A 25226-nucleotide genomic window follows, 5' to 3' on the forward strand; every position below is an offset into this window, starting at 1 on the left:
TGTCCCAGTGACCAGAGCCCTGCTCTGCGTCCTGCCCAGACGGCAGCACCTACAGGCATCCCTGGCTCCCCAGGGGGAGTCCCTTAGAGGGAACCTCTAGGACAGGTCTCCATTCTCCATGCCTGCCTGGAATTACAGGGTCTGGGGTCTTTTGATGCAGACCCCCCCCCACTTTCTTAGGGGCCATTCTGGAAGGAGTGCCTTCAGGGCTATTGCTAACATTGATAAATATCACAGCCCCTGAGCTACTCCCAGACGGACCGCTGGTGAGTGCTGGCCGCTCTGCAGGGCCCTGCTGCAGGGGTGAACTCACCAGAGCTCACAATACCCAGGGGCGGGGGTGGGGTCCCTGGTTGCCCAAGGTTACCCTGCCGGCTAGGGCGGAGCTGGATTTGAACCAGCTCTCCTCCTGGGGGACCATGCCGAGCCCAGGGCCAGCAGACCGCAGAGCCCACGTCCTCCCCACCACGCTGCCCTGCCGGGCTTGTCGAGCAGGTGATGGGAAGCCCGCTGGAGGTGGCCAGGTGGGGACGCTCAGGCCTCCACAGCGACCATTTCTGTGGTCAAAGGGGTGTGCTGAGCCTGTGCCAGGGAGTGGGATGCCAGGCACGCTTCCCCGGACCAGTTCCCAGAAGCCAAAGTATCAGGGCCGAAGCTCTCAGCCCCTCGTCCAGCTGCTGGTGACTTGCCCTGGGCTGGCTCCTCTCCTGTGCCCGGACCCTCAGGCTGACCCCAACCCGGAGCTGAGCCTTGAGCCCGACACCAGTGTGCGGCTGAGCCCATGCCTGCCCCTGCCCACCCCCGGCCCTAGCCCCTCACATAATCCCCACTCTGGCCCAGGCCGAGCCTGACCCCAGCCCAGGCCAGCTCACCACGTACGGCAGCCGCTGGCCCCGGTGCCCTAGGAGGACCGGGGTGGGCGTGCTGCCTGGGGGCCCAGCAAGAGCTGCAGGCCCGGCTCTCTGCTGCTGCATGACACGGGGTTATTATGCTGTCATGAGGTCACCCGGAATTCTCACCCTCCACTGAGGGTCAGTGCATTGGGAAGCCCCACCGTCCCAGGCTTTTGCCAGTCCAGGGCCTGGCAGCCCACTGCACCCACCCCGTTTCCGTGACTGTCCTGAGAGTTTCCAGCATGGGCCAGGGGACCGGGACAGACCAGCACCGGGAGCCAGGCAGCGGCCAGCTCACCTTGAGCTGGGGAGGACGCCAGGCGGCCGAGCATGAGGCTGTGGGCCCACGGCTGCCCGTGAAAGCACCGTCTGGGCCAAGGGCAGGCGGTGACGGAGGCTCACTGGCTCCGCCTTCGCTCTCAGCCCTGCTGCCACGGCCGCCTTGGCCATGGTGATGCTGCCCGCCTGCGGGGGGACGTGATCCAGCCCCACCCCAAAGAGAGCCAGAGGCAGTGCCCCGTCTCCCTCGGGGCCGCAGGGGGACGGGCGTTCCGGAGGGCCAGCGCCAAGTCCAGGCCGTGTTTATGCCGACTCAGGTGCGCGTGTCAGCTCGCGGATGTTGAGGTGCCGTCAGGGAGGTGGCCACGCCTTCCCTGGGGGGAGCCGAGGTGGTGTGGTGAGCGGGGTCACGGGCCAGGGTGCTTCTGTGTGCCATCTCCCTGAGTCTGTAAATTGGGCTGACAGTGGTGCCCACCCGAAAGGGGTGTGGTTGGGATCCGAGAGAGAGCGTCGCTGCACTGCCACCCATGGAGGGGGCTGCATTTTATTGGCCCCTCATCCCTTTCTCCAGGGATCGAACCCCTGGTGGCTTAGACAGTAAAGCGTCTGCCCACAATGCGGGAGACCTGGGTTCAATCCAAGGGTTGGGAAGATCTCCTGGAGAAGGCAATGGAAACCCACTCCAGTACTGTTGCCTGGAAAATCCCATAGACGGAGGAGCCTGCTGGGCCACAGTCCATGGGGTCGCAGAGAGTCGGACACGACTGAGCAACTTCACGTTCACTTTTCATCCCTGTCTCACTCTGAGACAGGAAAACGGAGCGGGAGCGTCCTGGAGACAGTGTGTGGGGACGGGGTACTGGAGACGTGTTGCTCAGCACCTCCACGTCTCTGCGCCTGACAGGTTGTGTCTGCCTCTCTCCCCCAAGGGAAGACAGGCTCTGCCCACTGGCAGCTGAAGATGACACCATGGCGGCTGTGAAGTGGCCCGAGCCCCGCCGGCAGGCCGGCGCCCGTGGGGATCTCCCGCTGCGGCCTGGTCTGACCACACTGAGGAGCCTGGCCGCCGGGGGCAAGTCTGCAGCGTCCCCATGTGGTTGACCGACGAGGAGGCCAAGGATGGGGACAGCTCCGTGTCGTCGGGCCGCCTCTCCGGCTCCTCGGGGGGCCACGAGTCGTGCACCCCTCCCCACAGGACTTGGACCGAGAGGGCCCCCCAGGTGCCGAGGCCACCGCGGCAGCCGAGAGAGAGCAACCCCCGGCTGGAGCAGCTGAGGGACAAGATCCGGGCCCAGGCCCAGCGGCAGGCCAGCTGCGCCTCGCTGGGCACCTCGACACCCTCCAGCGCCTCATACCTCTACAAAGCCCCCGCACCAGCGCCCCGGAGGAAGGCCCGAAAGCCGTCAAACCCCCCGCCAGCCCCGGCCTACCCAGGTCAGTGGGGCAGCTCTCTCCAGGGACAGGCAGGAAGAGGGGAGAAAGTGATGAGATTGGGCCAATGCAGGCCGGGCCCCGCCTGGGCTGGTGGCCCCCTGGGAGGCTGGGGCGGTGCGCCCCGCAGCCCTGGAGGGTCTCGGAGCCTGGGAAGCTGAGTGGAGATAGAGCCCTCCCGGGGCTGCGTGTGAGCTGGGTTTAAGCACGAGGAAGCATTGACTCATCCGGGACATGGAGACCGCCTGGTGGAAACAAGAAGGAGGGTGGGTGCAAGGGCAGGCACCTGGAGGCTGGAGGGTGTGCGAGGGGCATGGACAGGAGGAGGCCAGCAGAAGGCCCCGAGGGGAGACTGCACTCTCAAACCAGGGGCTTTTGAGCGGCGGCCAAAGGAGGACCTTTCCTTGGACACTTCTTCACAGCCTCACCGTCCTCACAATGCCCCTTCTCCTGCTGCACCAGGCTCAGGCAGACTGTCTGCGCTGTGCTCAGTCGCTCAGTCATGTCCGACTCTTTTTGACCCCATAGACTGCAGCCCTCCAGGCTCCTCTGTCCATAGGAATTCTCCAGGCAACAATACTGGAGTGGGTTGCCATGCCCTCCTCCAGGGGATCTTTCCAACACAGGGATTGAACCCAGGTCTTTCGCATTGCAGGTGGATTCTTTACCAGCTAAGCCACCAGGGAAGCCAAGGCCTTGGACATGGACTCCGTAGTCCACGGGGTGGCAAAGAGTCAGATGCAAATGAGTGACTCACTTTTACTTTCACTTCAGGCATCCTGAGTGGAACTGAAAGTGGAGTTGAAGAGAAGGCAACCCCTGGCCAGGGGCGCGAGGCCTCCAGGGTCTCCCTGAACCAGATCTCAGGTGAGTGGCCCTGTGGCCAGCCATCCCAGCACCCCCCACCCCCCTGGACACTCAGACCAGGTGTGGGCAGCATGGTTATGGAGCCAGCAGTCTCCAGGCAGCCTCTCTCTCACTCTGTGGGATTGGCTCTGTTACCTCCCCTCACCGAGGAGGATACTGAGGGTCAGAGAGGACCCCAGCTGTGAAGGGCCCAAGCAGGGATTTGCTCTCAGCCCACCATTCTCTAGAGCCCACTTTCCAGTCACCAGGGAAGGAATCCAGATGGGCTCTGCAGGGCAGGCTGGGGCTCAAAGCACAGGGGCCCTGGGCAAGGACATCTGCTGGCTGAGCTGCTCTGCACAGCATGGTCACAGGCCGGCCACAGTCTGGGCTTGAGGCCGTTCAGCTTCCGTCAGCTCCTGGGCTTGCCGGTCCATTCTGCAGGCAGAAGGCATTGCTGACCTGTCCCACATATGACCTTGCCCAGCCTGGGAGAAGCTGAAGGGTAGACACTAGGCTGGCAGACTTCCAGATGGGGGAGGAAGGGTCCAAGTCCCAGAGAACCAGTAGACTCTGGCTCACTCAGCAGGTAGGAGGGGTGAGTCTGAGTTAGGGTGTGGGGGGCAGACTGGAGCTGCTCCCAGGGCTAAGGAACCTTGGCATCACCGCCGTAGGATAGTTGGAAGGTTCTGGGCAGGGAGACCTTGGCAGGTCTGGGCATTGACTGCTTGCTCAGTTTGTGGGGTGGGCACCGGGTGGAGGGGCCGTCTCTATAGTTCAGCAGGATTCTGGAGACCCCAGAAAGGGGCAGGGAAAGGGCTCAGGAGCTGAGGTCAGGCTGCCCTGGAGGCCCGAGGCTTCGGGGGTCTCTGGCCAGGGTTTTTAAGAGTCAGGCCCTCAGGATTCCATCACCTATCCTAGCGGTGCTGTGGTGGGTAGGGTGGGATGAGGGTTGGTCGACATTTGAGTCTACATCCTCTGGCTGGCAGCCACAGACCCACTTCCGGTCTGCCCAGCCAGAGGTGCAAGCCAAGTGCAGCCCCAGGTAGAGTGAGGGGTGCCAGCCGTGTGAAGCCAAGAAGCAGAGCCTCTCTCTGACCCAGCTCTGGCCTGATCGTGGACCCTGGCGGCTCCCCGGAAGTGGCGGTGGCCCGCGTGAACTCCCTGGTCTCTCCCCTTGGGGATAAAGGACCTCGATGGCATTGGCTCATCCCACAGGTCATTGTCCCCGTCCCCCCACACGGAGGCTGCTGGGACCTCTCGGCTAAAATCACGACCCGGCCATGGTCTCTCAGGGAGCTCAGTGCCCAGTGGCATCAGTCACCAGCCCCTCCTCGTTTTAGAATCCTCTGGAAGCCGGGCATGGGTCAGGGCCTGGTCTTTTTTTTTTTTTCAATTGTGGCAAAATACACATAAAGTTTAGAGATGAAGATTTGATCACTAGATTGGGAAGATCCCCCTGGAGTAGGAAATGGCAACCCACTCCAGTACTCTTGCCTGGGAAATCCCATGGACAGAGGAGCCTGGCGGGCTACAGTCCATGGAGTCTTAGAGTCGGACACAACTACACACACACTGAGTTTACCATTTTTACTATGTTTATGTACAAAGTTACTTTGTTTCCAGGGGTTTGACCCCTCTAGGGACTTCATATGAGTGAAATCCAACGGGGTTTGTCCTTTCGTGAGAACCTAGGGCTCAAGGCTGCTCCTGTCGAGGCCGGAGGGACGGGCCAAGGCCAGGACCCAGCTGCTCTGCAGAGGCCTGGGAATCCCTGGGGCCTGACTCCTCTCTTGGCATGCTCCCCAGGCCTCCTGGGGACACGCTGGGCTGGGCTGGGCCGGGCCGGCTCTCACGGCTCACCAGCTGGGTGGCCGTTTGGTGTTTCCCAGATGCCGCCCCCACCCAGCAGGGTACAGAGACGAATGAGGCCAAACAGAGCAGGGCCAGGCCGAACACTGGCCTTTGGGCAGCCGGCCCCCGTGCCTGCTGCGGGACTTGGTTCTCCTGTCCCCGCCCATCCAGGTGGGGCAGCCCCGCCGTGCCAAGGCCCCTCTGGGTCTGGTGCACACTGCTTTCCCTGAACGTTCAGGAAACTAAGATCATGGCTTCCGATCCCATCACTTCATGGCAAATAGATGGGGAAACAGTGGAAACAGTGGCTGACTTTATTTTTCTGGGCTCTAAAATCACTGCAGATGGTGACTGCAGTCATGAAATTAAAAGACGCTTGCTCCTTGGAAGGTTTGTCTATGACAAACCTAGACAGCATGTTAAAGAGCAGAGACATCACTTTTCCAACAAAGGTCCGTATAGTCAAAGCTAAGGTTTTTCCAGTAGTCATGTACAGATGTGAGAGTTGGAGCTTAAAGAAGGCTGAGTGCCGAAGAATTGATGCTTTCGGATTATGTTGCTGGAAAAGACTCTCAAGAGTCTCTTGGACTGTGAGGAGATCAAACCAATCAATCCTAAAGGAAATCAACCTTGAATATTCACTGGAAGGACTGATGCTGAAGCTGAAGCTCCAATATTTTGGCCACCTGATGCAAAGAGTTGACTCACTGGAAAAAACCCTGATGCTGAGGGAAGGAGAAGGAGGCAACAGAGACTGAGATGGTTAGATAGCATCACTGACTCAATGGACATGAATTTGAGCACACTCCAGGGGATAGTGGAGGACAGGGAGGCCTGGCGTGCTGCAGTCCACGGGGTCGCAAAGAGTCGGACACGACTGAGCGACTGAACAACCACCTCTCCCCGATGAGCCGATGTCCCATCTGGCTAGCTGCCTGCCACAGCTTTGCTTGTGGGCCTATCCAGTCATTTATTCACTCAACAAACACAAGTGCTGTGGGCCAGCTCGCATGCCAGGGGCTGTGCTCAGGGGCTCTGGGGGCTGGTGCACGGTCAGGGCTGTGAGGGAGGGTGAGGCGAGCCCAGCCCTGCAGGGGATTTCCCCGGGGGGCAGGGGGCGGCATGCTGGGATAGTCAGGGGCTGGAGAGCAGGCTGATCGTGTGCTGTGTCGATACTCAACCTTCTCTCCCTTGCCTCCCTCTCCTCCTCTCGGTGAAGCTGCACAGGAGAAAACCAAAAGGATGAAAAGTAATTCTTGCAAAACAGAGAAGGCACCCAAGCCGCCTGCCCCTAGGAGAGCTGCCAAAGACACAGGTAGGGTTGGCCCCCGCAGGGCCTGGCAGGGGTTGGGGACAGAACGTTACGGTCCAGGCTCAGGAGGCGGGCGTGTGGCTCGTTTCCAGAGCCCAGACAGCGGGTGCTGCACTGGCTGCACCTTGGAAAGGCGGGCGTGAAGTGGGGGCAGGCAAGGTGCTGCTGATGGACGTGCTTGCTTTCTCGTGACTCGGCATCGCCGGACAAGCCGTGGCCATTTTGCTGCCATCAACGGCGGGAAGCATGACTGAGGGATGAGTCTCCCTGTCGCCTGGTTTGGAATGTAGACACTAGGCAGTGAGCCCAGGAGGCCGGCTTCCCCCTGGGGTGCCTGGTGGGAGGAAAGGCCAGGCAGTGCCCACCTCCCACAACCCCTTGGGGAGGATGCGTCAGCTGCCTGGGGGTTCTGTGCAGGGGTCGTGGTGGTGCTGGGCCGCTCGGTCGCAGAGAAATTCCTAACTCAGAAGTCTCCCCTGAGGGTGGGTCATGAGGTTGTGTCCAGCGAAGACCCAGCTGCCCAGCTGGCCGGTTCGTGGGCTTGTGGGGTGAATGAGTTGGATGTGGGCTATGGGGAGCGGAGCGGGCAGCCTTCTTCTGGGCCTGCCTTCAGAACAGCCTGGGTGGGATGGGGTGACACGCTCAGGGCTGGGCTCCCTCTGCCCGTGTGTGCCAAGCACGCAGGCAACACCGGCTCATGTAAGTCCTCACAGCTCTCCTCGGAGGCAGACAGGCTTGCTCCCATTTTGTAGATGAGGAAACCGAGGCTCAGTTTCCTGCCTGCCTGGGGTCACACGGGCCAACCAGGCTTGGCTCTGGCCCTGTGCTCCCTGCCTGAGACAGCCCAGCTGTGCACACTTGGACCCGCGCCTGGAAACCTGCAGGCCCACCCTCAGGGCCTGGGCTCTGGGACCACCGCACCACAGACTTTGGGGACACCAATTGAGAGCCCCCCCAGGTGGGGAGAGCCCTGGGGGGCTGAGGTCTGCTCTGTGGGGACCCCGATCTTGCTCAGAGTCAGCAACACTGGTGTTGGCACTGTTTTTCAGCATCTCTGTGCCTCAGTTTCCCCCGGGCACGATATTGCAGTCCTGGAGGGGAGTGCCAGTGTGAGGTCTGCCCATGTCTTCAGATACCTGCCTCTTCTGCCCTTGGGCAGACCCACAGTTCCAGCGGGCTGAGTGACTGTCCTCTTTGCCTCAATGGAGGTGGGCCCAGAGAATGTGGGGGCACGTTGGCGAAACCTCCACTGGATAGAGTGAGGGGTGCCAGGAGACAGGCCACCGAGCAAGCACAAAAATAACAATTTTCCGCATCATGTTCCCCCTGCTCCTGGACTGTGGGGTTTGTTTTATTTTAATGGCTCCTTTGAAAAATGACCTGCCTTCTGCCTGACACTGGGTCAGAAGGGCGTGCCACGGGCTGCATTCATCACCGTGACCGCCGCGCCGCCCTGCCGGAGCTGACCATTAGTCTCTGTCAGTGATGAAGTCACAGCTGGGCTAAGAAGAGATGAGTCTGGGTTCAGAGGTCAGAGCCACAGGACTTGGGAATTGGATGAATTAGAAATTTGCTGTAGTTAACAAAAAATTAAATCACAATAGTTATAAAATATTCATCCATCCGGGCTGAGGGAAAATGAAGCCTGATATTTAATTTCAGATTATAGCACCTCACTTTGCATTTTTTATCATAGATTAGGTTGGCCCTGGAACTTTGACAGGACACTTGGGGACTTCATCCATTTCCACAGATTAAAAATCCTCTCGTAAAAAAATTAATTGCCATTAAACGGCTCTGCGGAAGGAAAAACGTGCCCACCAGGGCCCATTTATTGACCTGGACCCCTCTGGCCAGCTAATGGGGAAGCCAGTGATGTCGGGGCCTGCGGGTGGGGGTGCTCAGAGGGGCCTGCGGCCCCCTCCTCACCCAGCGTGGTCCCTGTTCAGGGCCCCACCCAGTGAGTGTGGCCTTTTTTGTGCAGAGCAACAGCTTTGGGATTCAGGATGCAGGACCCTCGCTGGGGAGCCCACCTCCCAGGTCCCCCTCATAGGTCAAACGCGGCAGGCAGGTGGGCAGTCCCGGGCTCAGCCCTGGTCAGCAGAAGCCTGACCTTTCTGGGAAACTTCTGCAGTGGGGGTGACTGCTTCTCTTTTTCATCCTTGTGGAGAGATGCATACAGATGGGGAAATTGAGGCACAGGGAAGTGGTCACTTGCTCAAGGCCTGTGGCTGGAGAATGGAGGAGCGGGGATTTAAATCCATGTCTTATGGCTCAGCTGGTAAAGAATCTGCCTGCAATGCAGGAGACCTGGGTTCGATCCCTGGATCAGGAAGATCCCCTGGAGAAGAGATAGGCTACCCACTCCAGTATTCTGGCCTGGAGAATTCCATGGACTGTCTAGTCCATGGGGTCACAAAGAGTCAGACACGACTGAGCGACTCTCACTTTTTCACTGGTTGGACAGGGGCTTCCCAGGTGGTGATGTTGGTAAAGAACCCACCTGCCAATGCAGGTGGGCCCGATCCCTGGTCGGGAAGATCCCCTGGAGAAGGGAATGACTTCTCACTCCAGTATTCTGGCCTGGAGAATCCCAGGGACAGAGGAGCCTGGCGGGTTATAGTCCATGGGGTCGCTGAGAGTCAGACAGGGCTGAGAGACTAACACTTTCCCTTTCCTGGGACTCAGGACACCAGCGTTCTCCTCCTCCGCTACCCCAGGAGCCTGGGGCGGAGGGCGTGGTCGCAGAGGGGGGCGTGTCTTGGAGGACTCTTCCAAGGGCGTGGCTTTGCAGAGGGCGTGGTCACGGCCTCGCTCCTTCCTGGGGCTTGGCCTCTAGGAGGCGTGGCCTCTGGGGGCGTGGTCTGCGTCGCCCTTCCCTTTCAGGGAGCTCAGTGCTCAGGCCTGTGTCCCAAGTCTGAGTCTGGGCTGGGGAGGGCGCCGAGTCTAGGGAGCAGGGTGTGCTAGGTGGGTGATCTCTGCGGTGAGGCGCCCTCTTCGAGCAGAAATGCCCCCAGGACAAGTCTTGGTCTGGGTAGTTTTGTTTTCCTGGGGCGCTGCCTGGGCTGGCTCCCTGCCGTGTGTGTGTGTGTGTGTGTGTGTGTGTGTGTGTGAGCGTGTGCGTGAGTGCTCAAGGTCAGCCACTGCTTCTGCCTCTGCCTCTGCCAGGGCCCTTATGGTTGGGTTTGTGATGATGGTGGGGCTGCTAATGGCATTTGGTGAGGGTGATTTGGGATTACAAAGTAAAACCTTGATAAATGATGTTTATGACGTGATGGCATTTATTAAAGAAAGTGTTTATGTTTGGGATGTGGCAGCTGTCTGTTTCCACACACTGTCCGGGCCCCTCATCCTGCCGCCCTGGGTGGCTTTGCTGCCGCCAAGATCTTAGCTTTCTCTGCCCAACAAAGCCTGGGCTGGGGAGGGCGAATAAAAAAGCCAAATAGAAACAGATGGAGCCAGTTTGTTTGGAGGAAATGGAAGGGTGGCTTTAATCCTCCGTGGGAGGAGGCGGGGAACACAGTAGGTCTGCGCCTCGAGAACTGTGCCCCACTTCCATGAGGAATCTGGGGATCGCATAGAGGAGGGCTCACAGTCAGGGGTCGGTGCTACGGAACAGAGACGTGAGGATCCTGTATTCTTCTTCCTGTTCCTCTTGCACTGTTTCAAGACCCGTCACAGGCTGGTGTCAGTAGCCCAGTGGCTGGGCCCTTTGTCCTTCGTGTGTCGTACTGTGACCTCCTTCCTGTAATGCAAAAAGAGACCTCCGAGAGGTGGTCTGCGAAAGAGTGCTGTAAAGGGGAGTACCAGGAACAGGAGATGATCAGCACAGCGTTAAAGGATAGTAGGGCTTCCCTGGTGGCTCAGACAGGAAAGAATCTGCCTTCTGCGCAAGGGACCTGGGTTCCATCCCTGGGTCAGGAAGATCCCCTGGAGAAGGGAATGGCAACTCCCTCCAGTATTTTTGCCTGGGGAATCCTGTGGACAGAGGAGCCCCGTGGGCTACAGTCCATGGGGTCACAGAGTCAGACACGACTGAGCGACTCACACTGTAGGATAGTAGGTTCAGAACGAGCTCCTGCGGAGTCAGAGGGCAGAAAAGCAACCTCGGTTACAGACTACAGTCTAGGGACAGCTGAGAACGCGGAGTGATCACGCCTGCTCACTGTTCTCTTCATCTTCTTTGTTCTCAGGAAAGGAAAGAGAAGTTCAGCCTTCTATTTCCCCTTTTCTCGGCAACAGCTTCCTTGATTCCCACCCTGATCCCCGCTCTCACCAGATTAAAAACAAATTAGTTTCCTCTGGTTCAGGGCAAGTGATTACCGACAGTGCCGCCCCCGCCCTGCGAGCTCTGGGTGTGCAGAGCAATTGTCTTTGCTTCTGACCAGCCTTTACAGAGCGCGTGCGGTGCTCGAGGGCCTGTGTTCTGTGTTTTACAGAGAAATCCATAGGGAGTACGTTTTATTACCCCTGAGGGCCAGAGAAATCGGGTCACACGTCCAGGTCATCCTGAGACTCAACTTTGCCCAGGATGCTGGCTAATGGCTGGGGTGTGGCCCAGCGCCAGAGTGGCCTGGACCCAAGTGTTTTCACCCTGTCCCCTCCGGGAGCGTGTGACCTGGTCTCCTGGCTCTGTGAGGAGCTGCCAGCCTTCCCCTCTGGGCCGGCACGCGGAGGGCCCCGGGCACTTGGCTGTATATGTGTTTTCTCTTTAAGATTCTGAGTTGGTGGGTATTCATGCCTGGAGGAAAGGACAAGCCCTGGTGAGGGTGTGCTGGGGCCCCCGCCCGCCCTCCCCAGGCTCCAGAGCAAGATCCCCTCAAGAGACCAGGCCCCTGTCGCAGAATTAGGTACCTCGTGCCTCCGCCTGGACTCTGCTCCGCTCCGTGTGGCATCTTGGGGGTGGGCGCCGGGGTAGAGACGCCCAGGTGGCAATGGCATTGGGGTGCAGGTGTGGCACCCATTCCCCCGGAGACCTGTCAGACACCCACCAAACCCACCAGCATACGGGGGCTTCCGGGACTCGCTGCGTTTAAAAAAAACCAAAAAGAGGGTTTCTGTCCCTGAGAAGCAAATTTCTGCTCCTGGAAGGCAGGGCATGACCACCAGGCTGTGCTGACCTAGAGAATGCAGGCCTGCAGCCACAGTGGCTCCCAGGAGACATCTGTTACCCGCACCCCCCGACACACATACTCAGTTTTCGACATGTTCAGAGAGGGTGGCTCTGTGCCAGACGCCTGGGCACAGCTGTGAGTCACCCAGACGTGGCATCTGCCCCCAGAGGGCTCCTGCGAGTGGATGTTGAGAGCAGAGCCAAGACAGGGGGTCTCTAGGGGGGCTCTGCGCCTCCTGGCAACCCCGCGACTGCCTGTCTTTGCAGATCACGGGAAGAAGGTTGGAGCCACTGAGAGCTCCCCTGTCCACCCCCAGACGCCAAGTCCAGCCTCTGTCCACAGTGACCTGCAGATGCCCTCAGACAACGTGCCCACCCTGGCTTCCCGCGATCCACCCGTGAACATCCAGGCTGCTATGGCCGTCCTTCGAGACCTCCGCCAGCAAATCCAGGCTGGGCTGGAGCTGGCCCGGACTCGCCACACGACCCGAGGACTGGAGCTGCATGGCCTGGCAGGGAGGAGGCGGCCAGGCCCCTGGAAACCCCCAGACGTCAGGGGTGCCTTCTGGAAGAGCCCTGGGGCCCCGACGGACAGGCTGCCCACCTCTGAGAGGGCTGGGAGCCTCCCTGCCGCACAGCGCTGGAGCCCTGTGGCCGGGTGGGAGTCCTATCCACACAGGACCTGGGTGGCCCCAGGACGGGACACCTCCTTCCAGAGATGCGTGAGCCCCACCGAAGGGCCGAACTCCTTCCCGCAGCGGCCCTGGAGCGCCTCGGCCAGGCAGGCCTCCTGCCCACCGAAGACCTGGGCTTTCCAAGGACGAGACCCCTACTTGCAGAGGCCCGGGAGCCCCCCCGAAAGGTGGGTCCCCTTCCTGCAGCGGTCCTGGAGTGCCTCGGCCGGGCAGGCTTGGGGTCCACAGAGGGCCTGGACTGCTTGTGAAGACGCGGCAGACCCCGCCCCGAGGCCGTGGAGCCCTCTGGAAAGGCCGAGCCAACCCACCTGGCGGCCCTGGAGCACCTCCTTCACACAGGGGCCCAGCCCCCTGTATCAGGGCAGGGGTCCCCTGCGGACCCCCTCGGGGGCCAAGCTCGCCTGGCCGAGGCCCAGCCAGGGTGCCCTTCGGAAAGCGCCTGAGAAGGAGAATGAGGTGCGGCCACCTCGGCCTTGCCCCAAGCCCCGGGGGGCCCTGGGCCCCCTCCACGGCTCCGAGTCCCTGCGTGAGTTCATGCGCCAGAAGACTGCAGCCTGGCGGCGGCAGGCCCTGGAAGAAAAGGCCTCGGCCATGCGCTCGCTGGAACTCAGAAACCAGAGGCTGCAGGGCGCCCACAGGAAGCAGAGGGAGGCCGTGCTGGGCAGAGCCGTCCCCGTGGTCTCCCAGACGACCCCTGGCATCGTGACCTTCGTCCCGCACGCGGCACAGTCCAGGGTATGTGGCAGCTCAGACACCCGGCTCCCCTGGCCTCCATGGGGCTTTGCGGGGACCCCATTGCCTCTGTCTCTGCCCGCCCTCCCCCTAGAAGGGACCAGCCTGTGATTCCCGCGGAGGCCGGGGCCAGCTCCGAGGCTGAGACAGGGTCTGGGGTCTTGTGGCTGGGCTGGGGCTGACAGCATCCTTCTTTGCTTTAGGATCTGGAAGCCGCTGCTGGGCCGGGGGCGCCGGTGCTGCAGTGGAGCAAGGTGACTTCCGGTATGGTACTGGGGGACCAGGAGGCCCCGGGCAGGTGGGTGTGAGGGGCCAGGGCTGGGCTTCCTGGGGGGCTCTCCTGGGCAGGGGTTGGCTTGCTCTGTCCAGAGCTGCACAGAGCCTGTGATCAGGGCTGTGCTGGTTTCCACTGAGGTGAGATTGCTGTAATGTAAAGTTAACGTTTATAAGCTGAGCTATTCAGGGGCCCTTAGCACATTCACAATATTGTGAAACCAACCACCACCTCCGTCTAGTCCCAAAACATTTCATCACCCAAAAGGAAACCCAGTTCCCATTCTCAGTCACCCCTCCCACTCCTCCCCTGAGCCCCGAGGCCCCTCCATTCCTCCCCTGAGCCCCAATCTGCTGTTCATCCTTATGGATTCACCTGTTCTTTCTTTTTTTCCCCCATGTACTGTACAGGAGGTCCTTGTTGGTTATCCATTTTAAATACAGCAGCATGTACATGTCCATCCCGAGCTCCCTAACTATCCCTTCCCCTCATCTTTCCTCCGGGCAACTGTAAGTTCATTTTCTGAGTCTGTGCGTCTCTTTCTGTTTTGTAAGTAAGTTCCTTTGTGTCATTTCTTTTTAGATTCCTCATGTGAGGGATGTCACACGATATCTCTCCTTCTCTGTCTGACTGACTTCACTCAGTGTGACAATCTCTAGATCTACCCGTGTTGCTGCAGGCGGCATTATCTTACTGTTTCATGGCCGAGTAACATTCCATCGCATATACCTACCACATCTTCTTTATCCATTCCTCTGTCGATGGACACCTAGGTTGCTTCCGTGTCTTAGCTGCAATGAACACTGGGTTGCATGTATCCTTTTGGATCACGTTTTTTTTTCCAGATAAATGTCCAGGACTAGGGTTGCCCAGGACTACGCTATGCCCAGGACATAGGGTCATATGGTAGCTCTGCTTTTAGGTTTTTGAGGAACCTCCATACTGGACTCTGTAGCGGTTGTACCGATTTACATTCCCACCAACAGCGGAGGAGGGTTCCCTTCTCTCCACACCCTCTCCAGCATTTGTTGTCGGTGGATTTTTTCATGATGGCCATTCTGGCTGGCTGGATTCACCTCTTCTGGTGTCTCACATCAGTTGAGACAGCACAGGGCCTCTGTGCCTGACTCCCTCCTCTGAGCGTGTTTTCCAGGTTCATCTGTGTTGCAGCCTGCGTCAGGACTTCCTTCCTTTTTATGGCTGAGTAATATTCCACTGGGGCATCCCCCACATTTTGCACACCCGTAGTCAGCTCATGGACTTGTGGGCTGTTTCCCCCTTTCGGCCGCTCTGATTGAAACATCTAAGCACCTGTTTTCAGCTCTCTTGTGCATGCACCCAGGAGGAGAGTTGTCCGGTCACGTGGTACCTCTGTGTCTCACTCACGGAGGCACTGCTGGGCTGTATTGGCTGTGACCACACCATTGTGCATCCCCCCGAGCAGCGCAGGAGAAACCGTGTCTCCCGTCCCCGCCACACCTTCCTGTGCTGCCCCCTCGCTGATACTTTCTCTTGGCTTTCGCTGCAATGTGCTTTCCTTTCTTGGCGGCAGCTGTGCAGGCGGTGCCTCCCCTGGCAGCATTGAAGTGCAGGGTGGGAGCCCTCCCGCCGCCTTTCTGGGGGACTGAGCGTCCAGGCTCCCCGGAGGCTGCCCTTCCCAGTGCTCGTCCCCACGGCGAAGGGCTGTGGGCAGTGCCCTGGGGGCTTCCGGCCAGAGCCAGCCACTTACTGGCCACCTGCCTGGTGACAAGGGGAGGGCAATGTGACGAGGAGCTCACAGCCGGGTTCCGGGAGTGTCATCCACTTGTGGCCGGGGGGGAGGAGCGGACCCAGAGGGGCTGAGGACAGGGTTCCCGCAAGGCACCGCCCCACCAGGAGCTGCCTGCCCTGGGCTCACTCTGAACCTGCGTCCTGGGTGTGCCTTTGGCAGCCAGCGTTCTGGGAGGGGGCTTTGGGCTGAACCCCTTGGAGCTCAGCACCCACCCCTCTTTGCAGCCGCTCACCTCAGTGGATTGGACACCCTCCCCTGACCCCTGGCTCCTGGAAGTTTCTCTCTCTGGCTCCTTTTCGCTTCATTTGTTTTAAAAGTGCACGTCCCTGAGCCACATCCCCAGATTCAGGGTCCACAGGGCAGCCCGGGGCCTGCATCTCTTTTTAACTTCTCAGGGTTGGTGTCTGGTCACACCCAGACGAGGACACAGGTGCAAAGTGAACATGCACACTGAGCGTGCGTGTCGCCTGCTGCCCCTCGGGCAGCCCCCACCGGACAGGCTGCAGGGGTCCTCGCTGCGCGGCTCCTTCAGCTGGACACGACGCTGGGGGATGTCCATCTCCATGGGCGGGGCGGCTCTAGGTCCTTCATCTTGCTTTGCTGTGTCCTTTTTTTTCATTTACAAACATTTCACTTAAAATACACATAACATCCCCTTCATGGACCACAGCCTTGTCACGGTGAAGAGGCTTGCAAAACTCAGTGAAGCTATGAGCCATGCTGTGCAGAGCCACCTGGATGGACAGGTCATACTGAAGAGTTCTGACAAAACGTGATTCACTGGAGAAGGGAATGGCAAGCCACTCCAGTGTTCTTGCCTCGAGAACACCATGGACAGAATGAAAAGGCAAAAAGATAGGACACCAGAAGACGAGCTCCCTTGGGTCAGAAGGTATCCAATGTGCTACTGGGAAAAGGCAGAGGGCAATTACTAACAGCTCCAGAAAGAATGAAGTGGCTGGGCCAAAGCAGAAACAACGCTCTGCTGTGGATGTGTCTGGTTGGTGAAGGTAAAAAGTCAGATGCTGTAAAGAACAATATTGCATAGGAATCTGGAACGTTAGGTCCACAGATCAAGGTAAATTGGACGTGGTCAAGCAGGAGATGGCAAGAGCGAATATCAAAATCTTAGGCATCAGTGAACTAAAATGGACAGGAATGGGAGAATTTAATTCAGATGACCATTACATCTACCACTGTGGGCAAGAATCTCCTAGGAGAAATGGAGTAGCCCTCATAGTCAACAAGAGAGTCTGAAATGCAGTACTTGGAGGCAACCTCAGCAACAACAGAAAGACCTTGGTTCGTTTCCAAGGCAAACCATTCGATGTCACAGTCATCCAAGTCTATGCCCCAACCGCTGACATCAAAGAAGCCGAAGTTGACTGGTTCTATGAAGACCTACAAGACCTTCTAGAACTAACACTATAAAACGATGTCCTTTTCATCAGAGATTGGAATGCAAAAGTAGGAAGTCGAGAAAGCTGTGTTTTCATTCTGTTGATTGGGTCTTTTGACACATACATGTTTTTAATTCTGAAGTAGCCTGAGTTGCCTATCTGTTGTCTTGTTACCAGTGCTTCTGGGGTCATATCCAAGAAATCATTGCCAGCCAGGCTCCTTCCTTCTAATAGGTGTGCGCGGTCCGTCGTGATCACCACGGTCACAAACGGATGAAGTGAATAGACATTGAGCCTGGCCCGGAAGCTGCTTCCACATGCATCCCTGCACACGCGTGTCTCCCACGCACATGGAAATGATCACCCCCCTCCCAGGCTGACCCCTGTCCCTTCTCTCCCTGCAGCTTCTGCCTGTGTTTGAACAGAGCCTTGAACCCCACCAAGACTCTGGAGGTGGGAGGCCCCCAGGATGGCTGGGAGGGCGCACCCTTGCTGATGCCAGCCAGCTCCTCCCTGGGGCCCCTGAAGTTCCAGGACCTGAGTACGCACTGCCGGAGCCCGGGTCTCTGCATTTACCTGGACCCTGAGGAGTCGGAGCACCTGGGCATGCCGGGCCCCCTGCACTTCCGGTACAAGCAGGCCCGGCTGCAGGCCCTGGAGACCATGGCCAACATCCTGAAGCAGCGGATTGATGTCCTGACGGACAAGCTGCGCCGCTCCGAGGCAATGGACGCGCTGGTGGGGCCTGGCCCAGGGCTGCTGCCCTCCAGCTCCAGCACGCCGGCCTGCCCCGGAGCCCTGGTGCCCAATGTGGGCCAAGGGGTGCCTGGGGACTGGGCAGAGCTGCAGGCCAGGCCGCTTCTCTGCACCCCTGGCTTCCTGGACACGGAAACCGTGCGCTGGAGCCCTGGCTGGGAGCGGCTGCAGAGTGCGAGCCCCAGGACCCGCCACATCAGTGAGCCCATAGGTAGGGCTACCCCCAGGCCCTGCCGGCAGCCAGGGGACCCCCACTTTCTCCTTGCCCCGGGTCTCTTCCCCTCCCCAGCAATTGTCCCTCTGTGCCTGCTGTTGCCCCCTTGCCTCTGGAGGGGGAGGGGTGGGCCCCAGTCCTGAGGTTGATGTCCTGCCCCCTCCCCGCCCCGGCTCTGCAGAGGGGCGAGAACGCAGGACTCCTGTGCCTCCTGCCGTGGGGATGTGGGGGGACCATCTCACTCCCTGCAAAGCGGCAGCCCCTCCCCACCCTGCCGGCCTGTAGGAAGTGAAGTCCTGGTGCTTCTCTCTCGAAAGGTTTCACGGACAATGGACGCTCCGAGCTGGATGGGAGGCTGGCAAGAAACGTGGCTTCTTTCCAGGCCCTCAGCCCTTCGCAGGGAGGTAAGGCTGGGCGCTGCCCTCAAACGCCCTTGTGCCCCTGGGGTGGGCGCAGCCGGGCCGGCAGGGTGACACAGCTCCTGGCCTGTCCCGGGGGAGACGCGGGCCTCGGACACCTCTGGCTGGGCTGTGCGCAGTGGGCCACGTGGGCCCCCAGTCGCCCAGGCGTTCCCGGGTGGTTGGCAGGCTGGTCGTGTCCGGGGCGTGTGGAGGCAGGGGGCCCTCCATCTAGGTCTCTTGCCAGTGTCAGATCCTCAGGATCACCTGCCTACAAGCCCTTGAACAGGCCTGTCTCCAGCCCTGACCTTCTCTGGGGCCACTTCACGCGGGTCCCTTTTCATCAGTGGTTACGGACGGATGACTGGCCGGGGGCAGGGGCACCGGGGGCCCTCAGCAGCCCCGCTATCCACCCGGCCAGCCCAGCCCGGGCCCATGAGGCCGCCTTAGCAGTCACCGTCCCGGGGACGCTCTGCTGGGCCCAGCCTCACAACCAGGCCCCCCAGCTGTGTGGCTGTGGCCACCCCTGGCCTCTCTGTCCCCCAGCTCATCGCTCCCCCCAGCAGCCAGTGTCGCTGCCCAGTGCCTTCAGCCCTGGGGCCATTGTTGGCCCCTGGACTTCACTGAGCAGCTGTGCCCCATCTCCTCCTGGAAGGACTGCCCGCTCCCACCCCAAGAACCATTCCTTCAGCCCCACTGCCTGGCAGTTCCCGCAGGCGTGGGTCCCTGATCAGCCCTCCTCCCCGGCCAGCAGTGCCCTCCTGACCCCCAGCCCCACTGGCCGCCTTCCCAGTGCTGCCCCAGGAGGGTCTCAGACACCCTGGCCCCGCCCCTCTGTCCTGGGGCAGCCATCCCCCTCCCGCCCCACCGGGCAGCCCCTCGCAGGATGCCCCCTCACCTCGTGCGGCCACAGGTCCTCTGTGACTTCAGGCTCCACGGCTCAGAGCCAAGGGGGAGAGGGAGTTCCAGAGGGGGTCAGGCCAGTGGCGGGGGGGTTCCCAGAGGTCTGGCCAGAGACACGGGGAGGGATCCTCACCACCCGCTTCGCCAGGCATGTCCTGGGCTCGGTGCCCGGTTTGGGGCTTCAGGGGGCCGCCTGGGAGTGCAGTGCTCGTGAACAGAGAGGACAGTGGAGGGTGGAGACTGTGGCCATGGTCAGAGAGCCAGGAATCCAAGTGGGGCGGGGGAGGCCCTCGCACGGGGCGGGGGGTGGTCAGCGCAGATCCCAGGCCTGTGCTGAAAGCACACGCCACCCCCAGCCTGCGTCCTCCCTAGGAGGTGGGGGCTGCCCGTAGCACCCGATTCCCCCAGCGCTGCCTCTCCCCTCCCTTCCCCAGCCCAGCCTCAGTCAGGTTGTGACTTTGTGCGTGTGCTCAGTCGTGTCCGACTCTTTGCGACCCCGTGGGCTGTAGCCCGCCGGGCTCCTCTGTCCGTGGGATTCTCCAGGCAAGAGCACTGGAGTTGGGCTGCCGTGCCCTCCTCCAGAGGGTCTTCCCGACCCAGGATCAAACCCAGGTCTCCTATGTCTCCTGCGTTGGCAGGCGGGTTCCTTGCCACTAGCGCCCCCTGGGAAGCTGGAATGGAATTGTGGCCACCAGTAGGGGTCAGCATTGGGCCAGACTTGGCCGCCTTCAGCCCCTGCCCTTCCCTCCTGCTCCTGTCTAGACCTTGAGAAGGGGAGGGGGGATGGGAGGCTCCAAGGTGGACAGCCTACATCTGTACGTCCCCGCTGCTAGATGGCCAGCAAGGTCCTGTGGGCTCATCAAAGGTCTCAGAGCCGGGGAGCCTGGGCACGTGGCACCCCCCAAGTCATAGAGCCTTCCCACCAGGCGCACGGTGCCCCCTCCCCACCACCTCCTGCAGCCTGCCCAGGCAGGGAGAGACCACAGAGGTGGAAGTCGTTCAGAGCCATGCCCTGGACGGCCCAGCGCCCTTGGAGCCCAGGATCGGGGCCTCCTCAAAGGCCCCTGGCCCGGCCCTGCCTTCTAAACTAGCCACTCACCGCTCCCCGGGGGCTGCTTTGCAGCCGTGCCTCTGCCCACCTCCGTCGGTGCCCTGTGAGTCCTAGGCTGTAGGGCACAGCTCCGCTCCCCAGGGCCTGGCCCATCCTGCCGCCTCTCAGGCCTGTTCCTGAGTCGGGGTGGATCTCCTCCACCAAGTCCTTTCCTTGCTGGGACCGCAGTGCTCAGTGGCTGGGTGGGGACAGAGCTTGCTACCAGCATCAGGCGGTGGGGACACTAGGGCTTCCCGTCCTGCCCCTCAACCCCCGACGGAGCGGGGGCCCCTGATGCCCACCGGTCCACCCCCAGCCCGTCTGGAAGGAAGGATGGGAGAGAGTGTGGCCCAGCTGTGTGCCCGCCGTCACCCCGCAGGCCTCCCTGAACCTCAGGCACTTCTTTCAGCACCCTGAGGGGTGTGTGCTCATCCCTATTTTACAGATGGGGAAGCTGAGGCTGGCGGAGGAGCAGTGACCTGCTTAGGGGGAGGACAAACCGAGGTTCAGACCCAGGGCTTGACTCCAGAGCCCGTGGTTTTTCCGCTACACCTCCTCCCTGGCCAGTGGTTCTCAAATTGTTCCTCGGGAGCTCGTTAGAAAATGCAGCGTCTTCCATCCCATCCCGGCCCTCCTGAGTCTGATATGCTGGGGGTGGGCCCCATGATCAGGTGATTCTGGTGAGAACCACTGCCCTAGAAAAAAAGCTAGACCTGTGGTCAGCAAGCCACAGCCCCCAGGACCCACCAACAGTCTTTGTAAATAAAGTTTTATTGGCGCGCAGCCACACTCATCGTATTTACACAGCGAGCGTGGCTACTTTCCTGCCACAAAGGCAGAGCTGAGTGGTTTCCGTGGAGACAGAGACCCGGGGGCCCACAGAGCCTGAACACCGATGGTCTGTCTCTCTGCGGGAAATTCTGCAACACGTGATGTAGATAATGGAGGGTGACTGGCTTAGGGACTGATGGCCTTGGAGGACACGGCTCCGTCCTGCCCTTTGCTGATCCCAGGTGGGGGTTACTGCACCCCCCAGGTACTGGGTTGGGAAGGAGGAAGCAAGAGAGTCTGGAAAAGACCCTGCAGCCACCTTGCCCCCCATGCCTCCATGCCCACACATTCCTGGAGCAGCCCCTGTCGCCACTCCCTCTAGGAATCCTCCTCCCCTGACCGTCGGAGCCCGCGGTCAGTACTCCCGCCCCAGCACCGCTGGGGCCATCCCGGGATCAGCCCCTGGGCCAGCCCCTCACCTTCGCAGCGTCTCTCGTCTCAGTCCCAGGCCTGCCGCCTCTTGTGGAACAGTCTTCTTATGCTACCTCCCCTGCAGGGTCAGGGGCTAAGCATGGCAGATGCTCCGCAAACACCTGTGACTGTGGGCCCGGCGGGGCTGGAGGAGGCCGCGTCTCCATGGCCCACAGGCGTGGCCGTGTCTTTAGTCACTCGAGCGGGTCCTGGGTTGGGTTGCAGGAGAGAGAGGCACATACACTGATGAGACGTGAAGTGAGGCGGGCTGTCAGCACCACATGTCCGAGCCCAGCACACGCGTCTGAGCCGCAGGCCCCTAACCCGGGGAAGCTGCCGCCCACCTGTGCTCAGCGGCTCACCCGCCCCACCTGGGCTGCTACCCTCTCAGGAGGGGCCCAGGCCACGCCTTCCTCCTCTTCCCGTGGGCAGACGTGCCAGGCAGCTCGCCCTGATGGAGGGCAGGTCTCTGACTCCAACCAGACCAGTTTGACTCCAGCCTTCTTGGTCGCCCGGCCGGCTGAGGTCCCTCTCCGACCAGGGCGGCAGTGCAGGGCGCAAGAAGACGGTGGTGGAGTTAGAGCTCAGCTGTGGGCCCTGCTCCCCGTGGGCCTGGCGGACAGTGCCCCCTAGCTGATGGCCAGTGGGGCGAAGATGAAGGACATGCCCGTCATGAAGCAGATGAAGGACTGTGCCTGTCACCCCAGAGCAGGCACTTTGAGCGAGCAGACCGAAGACAGGCGAGGGCTTTTGGGCAAAGGACATTCAGACACGGGCCCCAGCCCTGGACAGTAACCGTGGACGCCAGGCGCTCCTGCCGGGAGCTGATCCCCCCGCAGGAGCGAGCACTGAGCCCCAAGTCACTGCTCACAGATCAGGCCCTGCTGAGCCAGGGGATCCTGCGGGGGCAGCCACCCCCTGGGCCTCCGGTCCCAGCCCCAGCCCCTCTTTGGGCCTTAGGTCTCCCTGGACGCTGGGCCTGCAGGAGCCCAGCCTCCTGGCCCTCCCCCAGCCCCCAGCTGTCTCCTGCCTCGAGGGTGTTCACTGCTCACACGGGTGTTTGTGTATCTCCAGCTCACTCGGGGTGCCGGCCACGCCGGACCCCCGCGGCGGCTCCCTGCGGCTGGAAGAGACGCACTCGGCCAGAGGGGCAGGCTTGGTTGCGCCCTGGACCCTCCGGAGCTGTGGTAAGGGCGAGCCTGTGGATAGGCCCTGGGCTAGCTGGTCAGGTGGCCAGGGAGGTCCTCTGGGGACCCCCTCCACTGCCTGATGCTCGGCGAGGCTCTGGGTGTAGAGGTCCTTCCTTACATGGAGCATATCCACGCGTCGGTATTAAAGCTTTCTGGAGGCTTTCGGGGCCGGCCGCTTGCTCTGTGCTCCTGCCACGCCTCTGTCCTGACTTGACCCTTGCCCTCATGAGGGTTGAAGGCTTGCTTCATCCACAGCTCTGCTCCTGGGGCCCAGCCTTCTGCCTTCTCTTCTGCCGCCAGAGGGTTTTTGTTTCTGGTTACAGCTGAGACTTGCCCAGAACCCTGGAGCTGGTGCACAGCTGGGGCTGTGGGGGTGGGGCGCCCGCCAGGTACCCTCCTGGGTTCAGGCCTTCGTCCTGGCAGCGTGCAGAGTAGGGCATGAGCCGGCCTGTGGGATGCTCTGCCCAGTGGGGCTCAGGGAGGGGGACAGATGGAGGGCTCTGGCCTGGCGCTGGGGACCAAGCGCTGTTTGGAGAGGTCTGGGATGTGCATCCGTTTTATCCTTTTTCAGTTGGTTTTCTCCAAAATAAGAATAAGACGTGCTCACATCTGTAGGAGAACTGGGCTCCTGCAGGTGCATTCAGAGTGAACCCCGACCCCTGCCCTGCTCAGGAGCAGCCCCAAATAAAACCTCCTTACGGGCCTAGCAGAGTTGCCCGTCTCACAAGGAGGGCGGTGAGGCCTGTGGGGTCCAGTGGCCTGTGAAAGGCCTGGGGGTAGTTAGCAGTCCCCCAGACCTCCCGGTACCCGGGGGAGAGGCGGGCAGGAGGAATTTCAGCCTTGCGCTTTGGCGTCCCACCGTCCTGGGCTCAGAGCTGCCACTAGGCAATGGGGGTGTGGAGGACCCCTCATGGATGAGCAGCTTCCCAAGGCGTTACCCGCAGCGGTGCCTCCAAGAGACACCTGCCCCTCCCTGGAAGACAGAGAGCCCCTGAGGCCAGGCTGGGCAAGAGGCGGGGAACAAAGCCCTCTGCGGACCAGGGGTGGGCACGTGTGAGCGCGTAGATACGTGTGTGTGTGTTGGGGGTCCCGGGCCCTCTGAGAAGGAGGGCTCTGTGTCACTCCATCCGGCAGTCAACCTCCCCCCACCGGCCCAAGGTCTGGGAGACCCTCCCAGCCTGGGGAGGGGGCTGCCCAGGAGCTCGCTAGTCTCTTGGCTCACCCTCCCTCTGCTCACTCAGCACCAGCTCGCTGAGGACCTGCCAAGCCTGGCATGGACCGGGCACCAGGCCCTGCTCTCAAGCAGCCTGCCTTTTAGGAGGTGGTGGGCAATCAAAAGATGCCCCAATGACCACTGCAGCTGTCAGATCCTGGGCAACCAATGCCCAGGGGGAGAGTCTGCCCAGAAGTGGGTGGACGCTTCCAGCACCAGTTTCCAGGAAGTGTGGCCCAGTGAGGGGCATGAGCTGTCTGGGTGCCCAGGACGGGCTGGGACCAGGACTTGGGCTCAGATGCCAGCTCTCTGTCCACCCCTCTCCGTCGTCTTGGCCGAGCAGGAACTGGGAGCTGGGGTGCCTCTGACTCGGGCAGCCCTGGCCCCTTGGGACCATCAGCTGTGCCTGGTCTGTCAAACGGGGTCACACTGGGACTCAGGGCCCGAGACAGAAAGCAGTGGGCTAGGCAACAGCAGTGCCCTTGGCCTCCACTCCTGCTGGTCTGCAATGCCAGCTGATTCTGTCCTCTCGGGCTGCACAGCCCATGTGTGCCCTGTACTTGTGTCTGCCCATGCAGGGTGGGCCATGCCTGGGGTGGTGGCAGGGAGGTGGTACAGTGTCTCTGGGGAGAGGCAGACCCACCCAGATCCCATGGGGAGGGCAGACAAGGGCATCCTCCTCTCAACATCCCAAAGGGAAGGGCCGTCCGCTGCTGGTGGACAGGACGACACGCCTGGACCGTGGAGCACATGTCAACGGTGGGAACGGTGCGAGCTTTCCCATGAGTCACCACTCGAGTGGGTAGCCTGGGTGGGGAGCCAGGGGAGGGCAAAGGAAAACAGATCAGCAGCTCCTTTGTGCCAAGCTACCTCTTCCCCAGGGGTGCCTCTCAGCGGGCAAGGGGCTGGGCCACAGACCTCCCGAGGAAGGAGGGGCCTGGCGCGAGGGTGCCTGGCTGCAGCCCGCCAGGGGGCCCCCGCTCCCCCGCTGTGCCCCCCAAGTAGCAGAGCCGAGGCAGGTGCTCCTCCCCAGCCCGCCCCCTCCCACAAAGACAGCCTCCTGGAGCCTCTGAGGTCTGTGTGGGCAGAGCTGTGGGCCAGGCCCCCATCCCCCACTTGGCTGAACCCCAGCAGGCCAGGTGCCAGGCCAAGTGCCGGGTCTTCCAGAAAAACCCGCTCCTCTCCCAGCTCTGCCTGCAGGCCGCCTTGCTGGGAGGCCAAGAGCCAAGCAGGATCTCGGCAGCCCACCACCAAGCAGCGAGCACAACCCAGAGTACAGGCGCTGTGCACTCCCACCAGACGCCTCCTCCAGGAAGTCTCCCGGATGACATGGGCTGGGTCGGGTGCTCTGCTCGCCCGTCTCAGCGTGCTTGGTGGGAGTGAAACTCACGTGTGTGCCTCTGTCTCTGTGGGCCACGAGAACCTGAGGGTCCGGCTCTCCTTGCAGCCCCGGCTCCTGCCTGGCCAGGTGCTCTGGGAATATTTGCTGAATGCGTGAATGACTTCCTAAAGGCCCCGAGGCCCCCTGGGCCTGTCTGTGTCACACATGGCAGCCCACTGGTGTCACCCTGCCTCCAGGCAGGTCCCAAGCTCATGCCCCTGTTCACGGAAGAGGAAGCC

At 61.0% G+C, this 25226-nt stretch overlaps 1 protein-coding gene across 1 annotated transcript in view; it reads left to right on the forward strand.

Moving 5' to 3' along the window:
* The first annotated feature begins 2183 nt into the window (after positions 1-2183).
* CCDC187 (coiled-coil domain containing 187) overlaps positions 2184-25226 on the forward strand; it is a 46796-nt gene continuing 23753 nt past the window's right edge. The window contains 13 exon segments of the mRNA XM_070380084.1: positions 2184-2606; positions 3378-3470; positions 6523-6618; positions 11996-13158; positions 13359-13453; positions 17005-17567; positions 17888-18039; positions 18316-18476; positions 19832-20025; positions 20975-20997; positions 21745-21793; positions 21996-22125; positions 22278-22390. Of these exon segments, the coding sequence (XP_070236185.1) occupies positions 2264-2606; positions 3378-3470; positions 6523-6618; positions 11996-13158; positions 13359-13453; positions 17005-17567; positions 17888-18039; positions 18316-18476; positions 19832-20025; positions 20975-20997; positions 21745-21793; positions 21996-22125; positions 22278-22390 (3175 nt within the window). The 5' untranslated portion in view covers positions 2184-2263.

The sequence above is a fragment of the Bos mutus genome, chromosome 11 (assembly GCF_027580195.1).
Source record: "Bos mutus isolate GX-2022 chromosome 11, NWIPB_WYAK_1.1, whole genome shotgun sequence".
NCBI lineage: Eukaryota > Metazoa > Chordata > Mammalia > Artiodactyla > Bovidae > Bos > Bos mutus.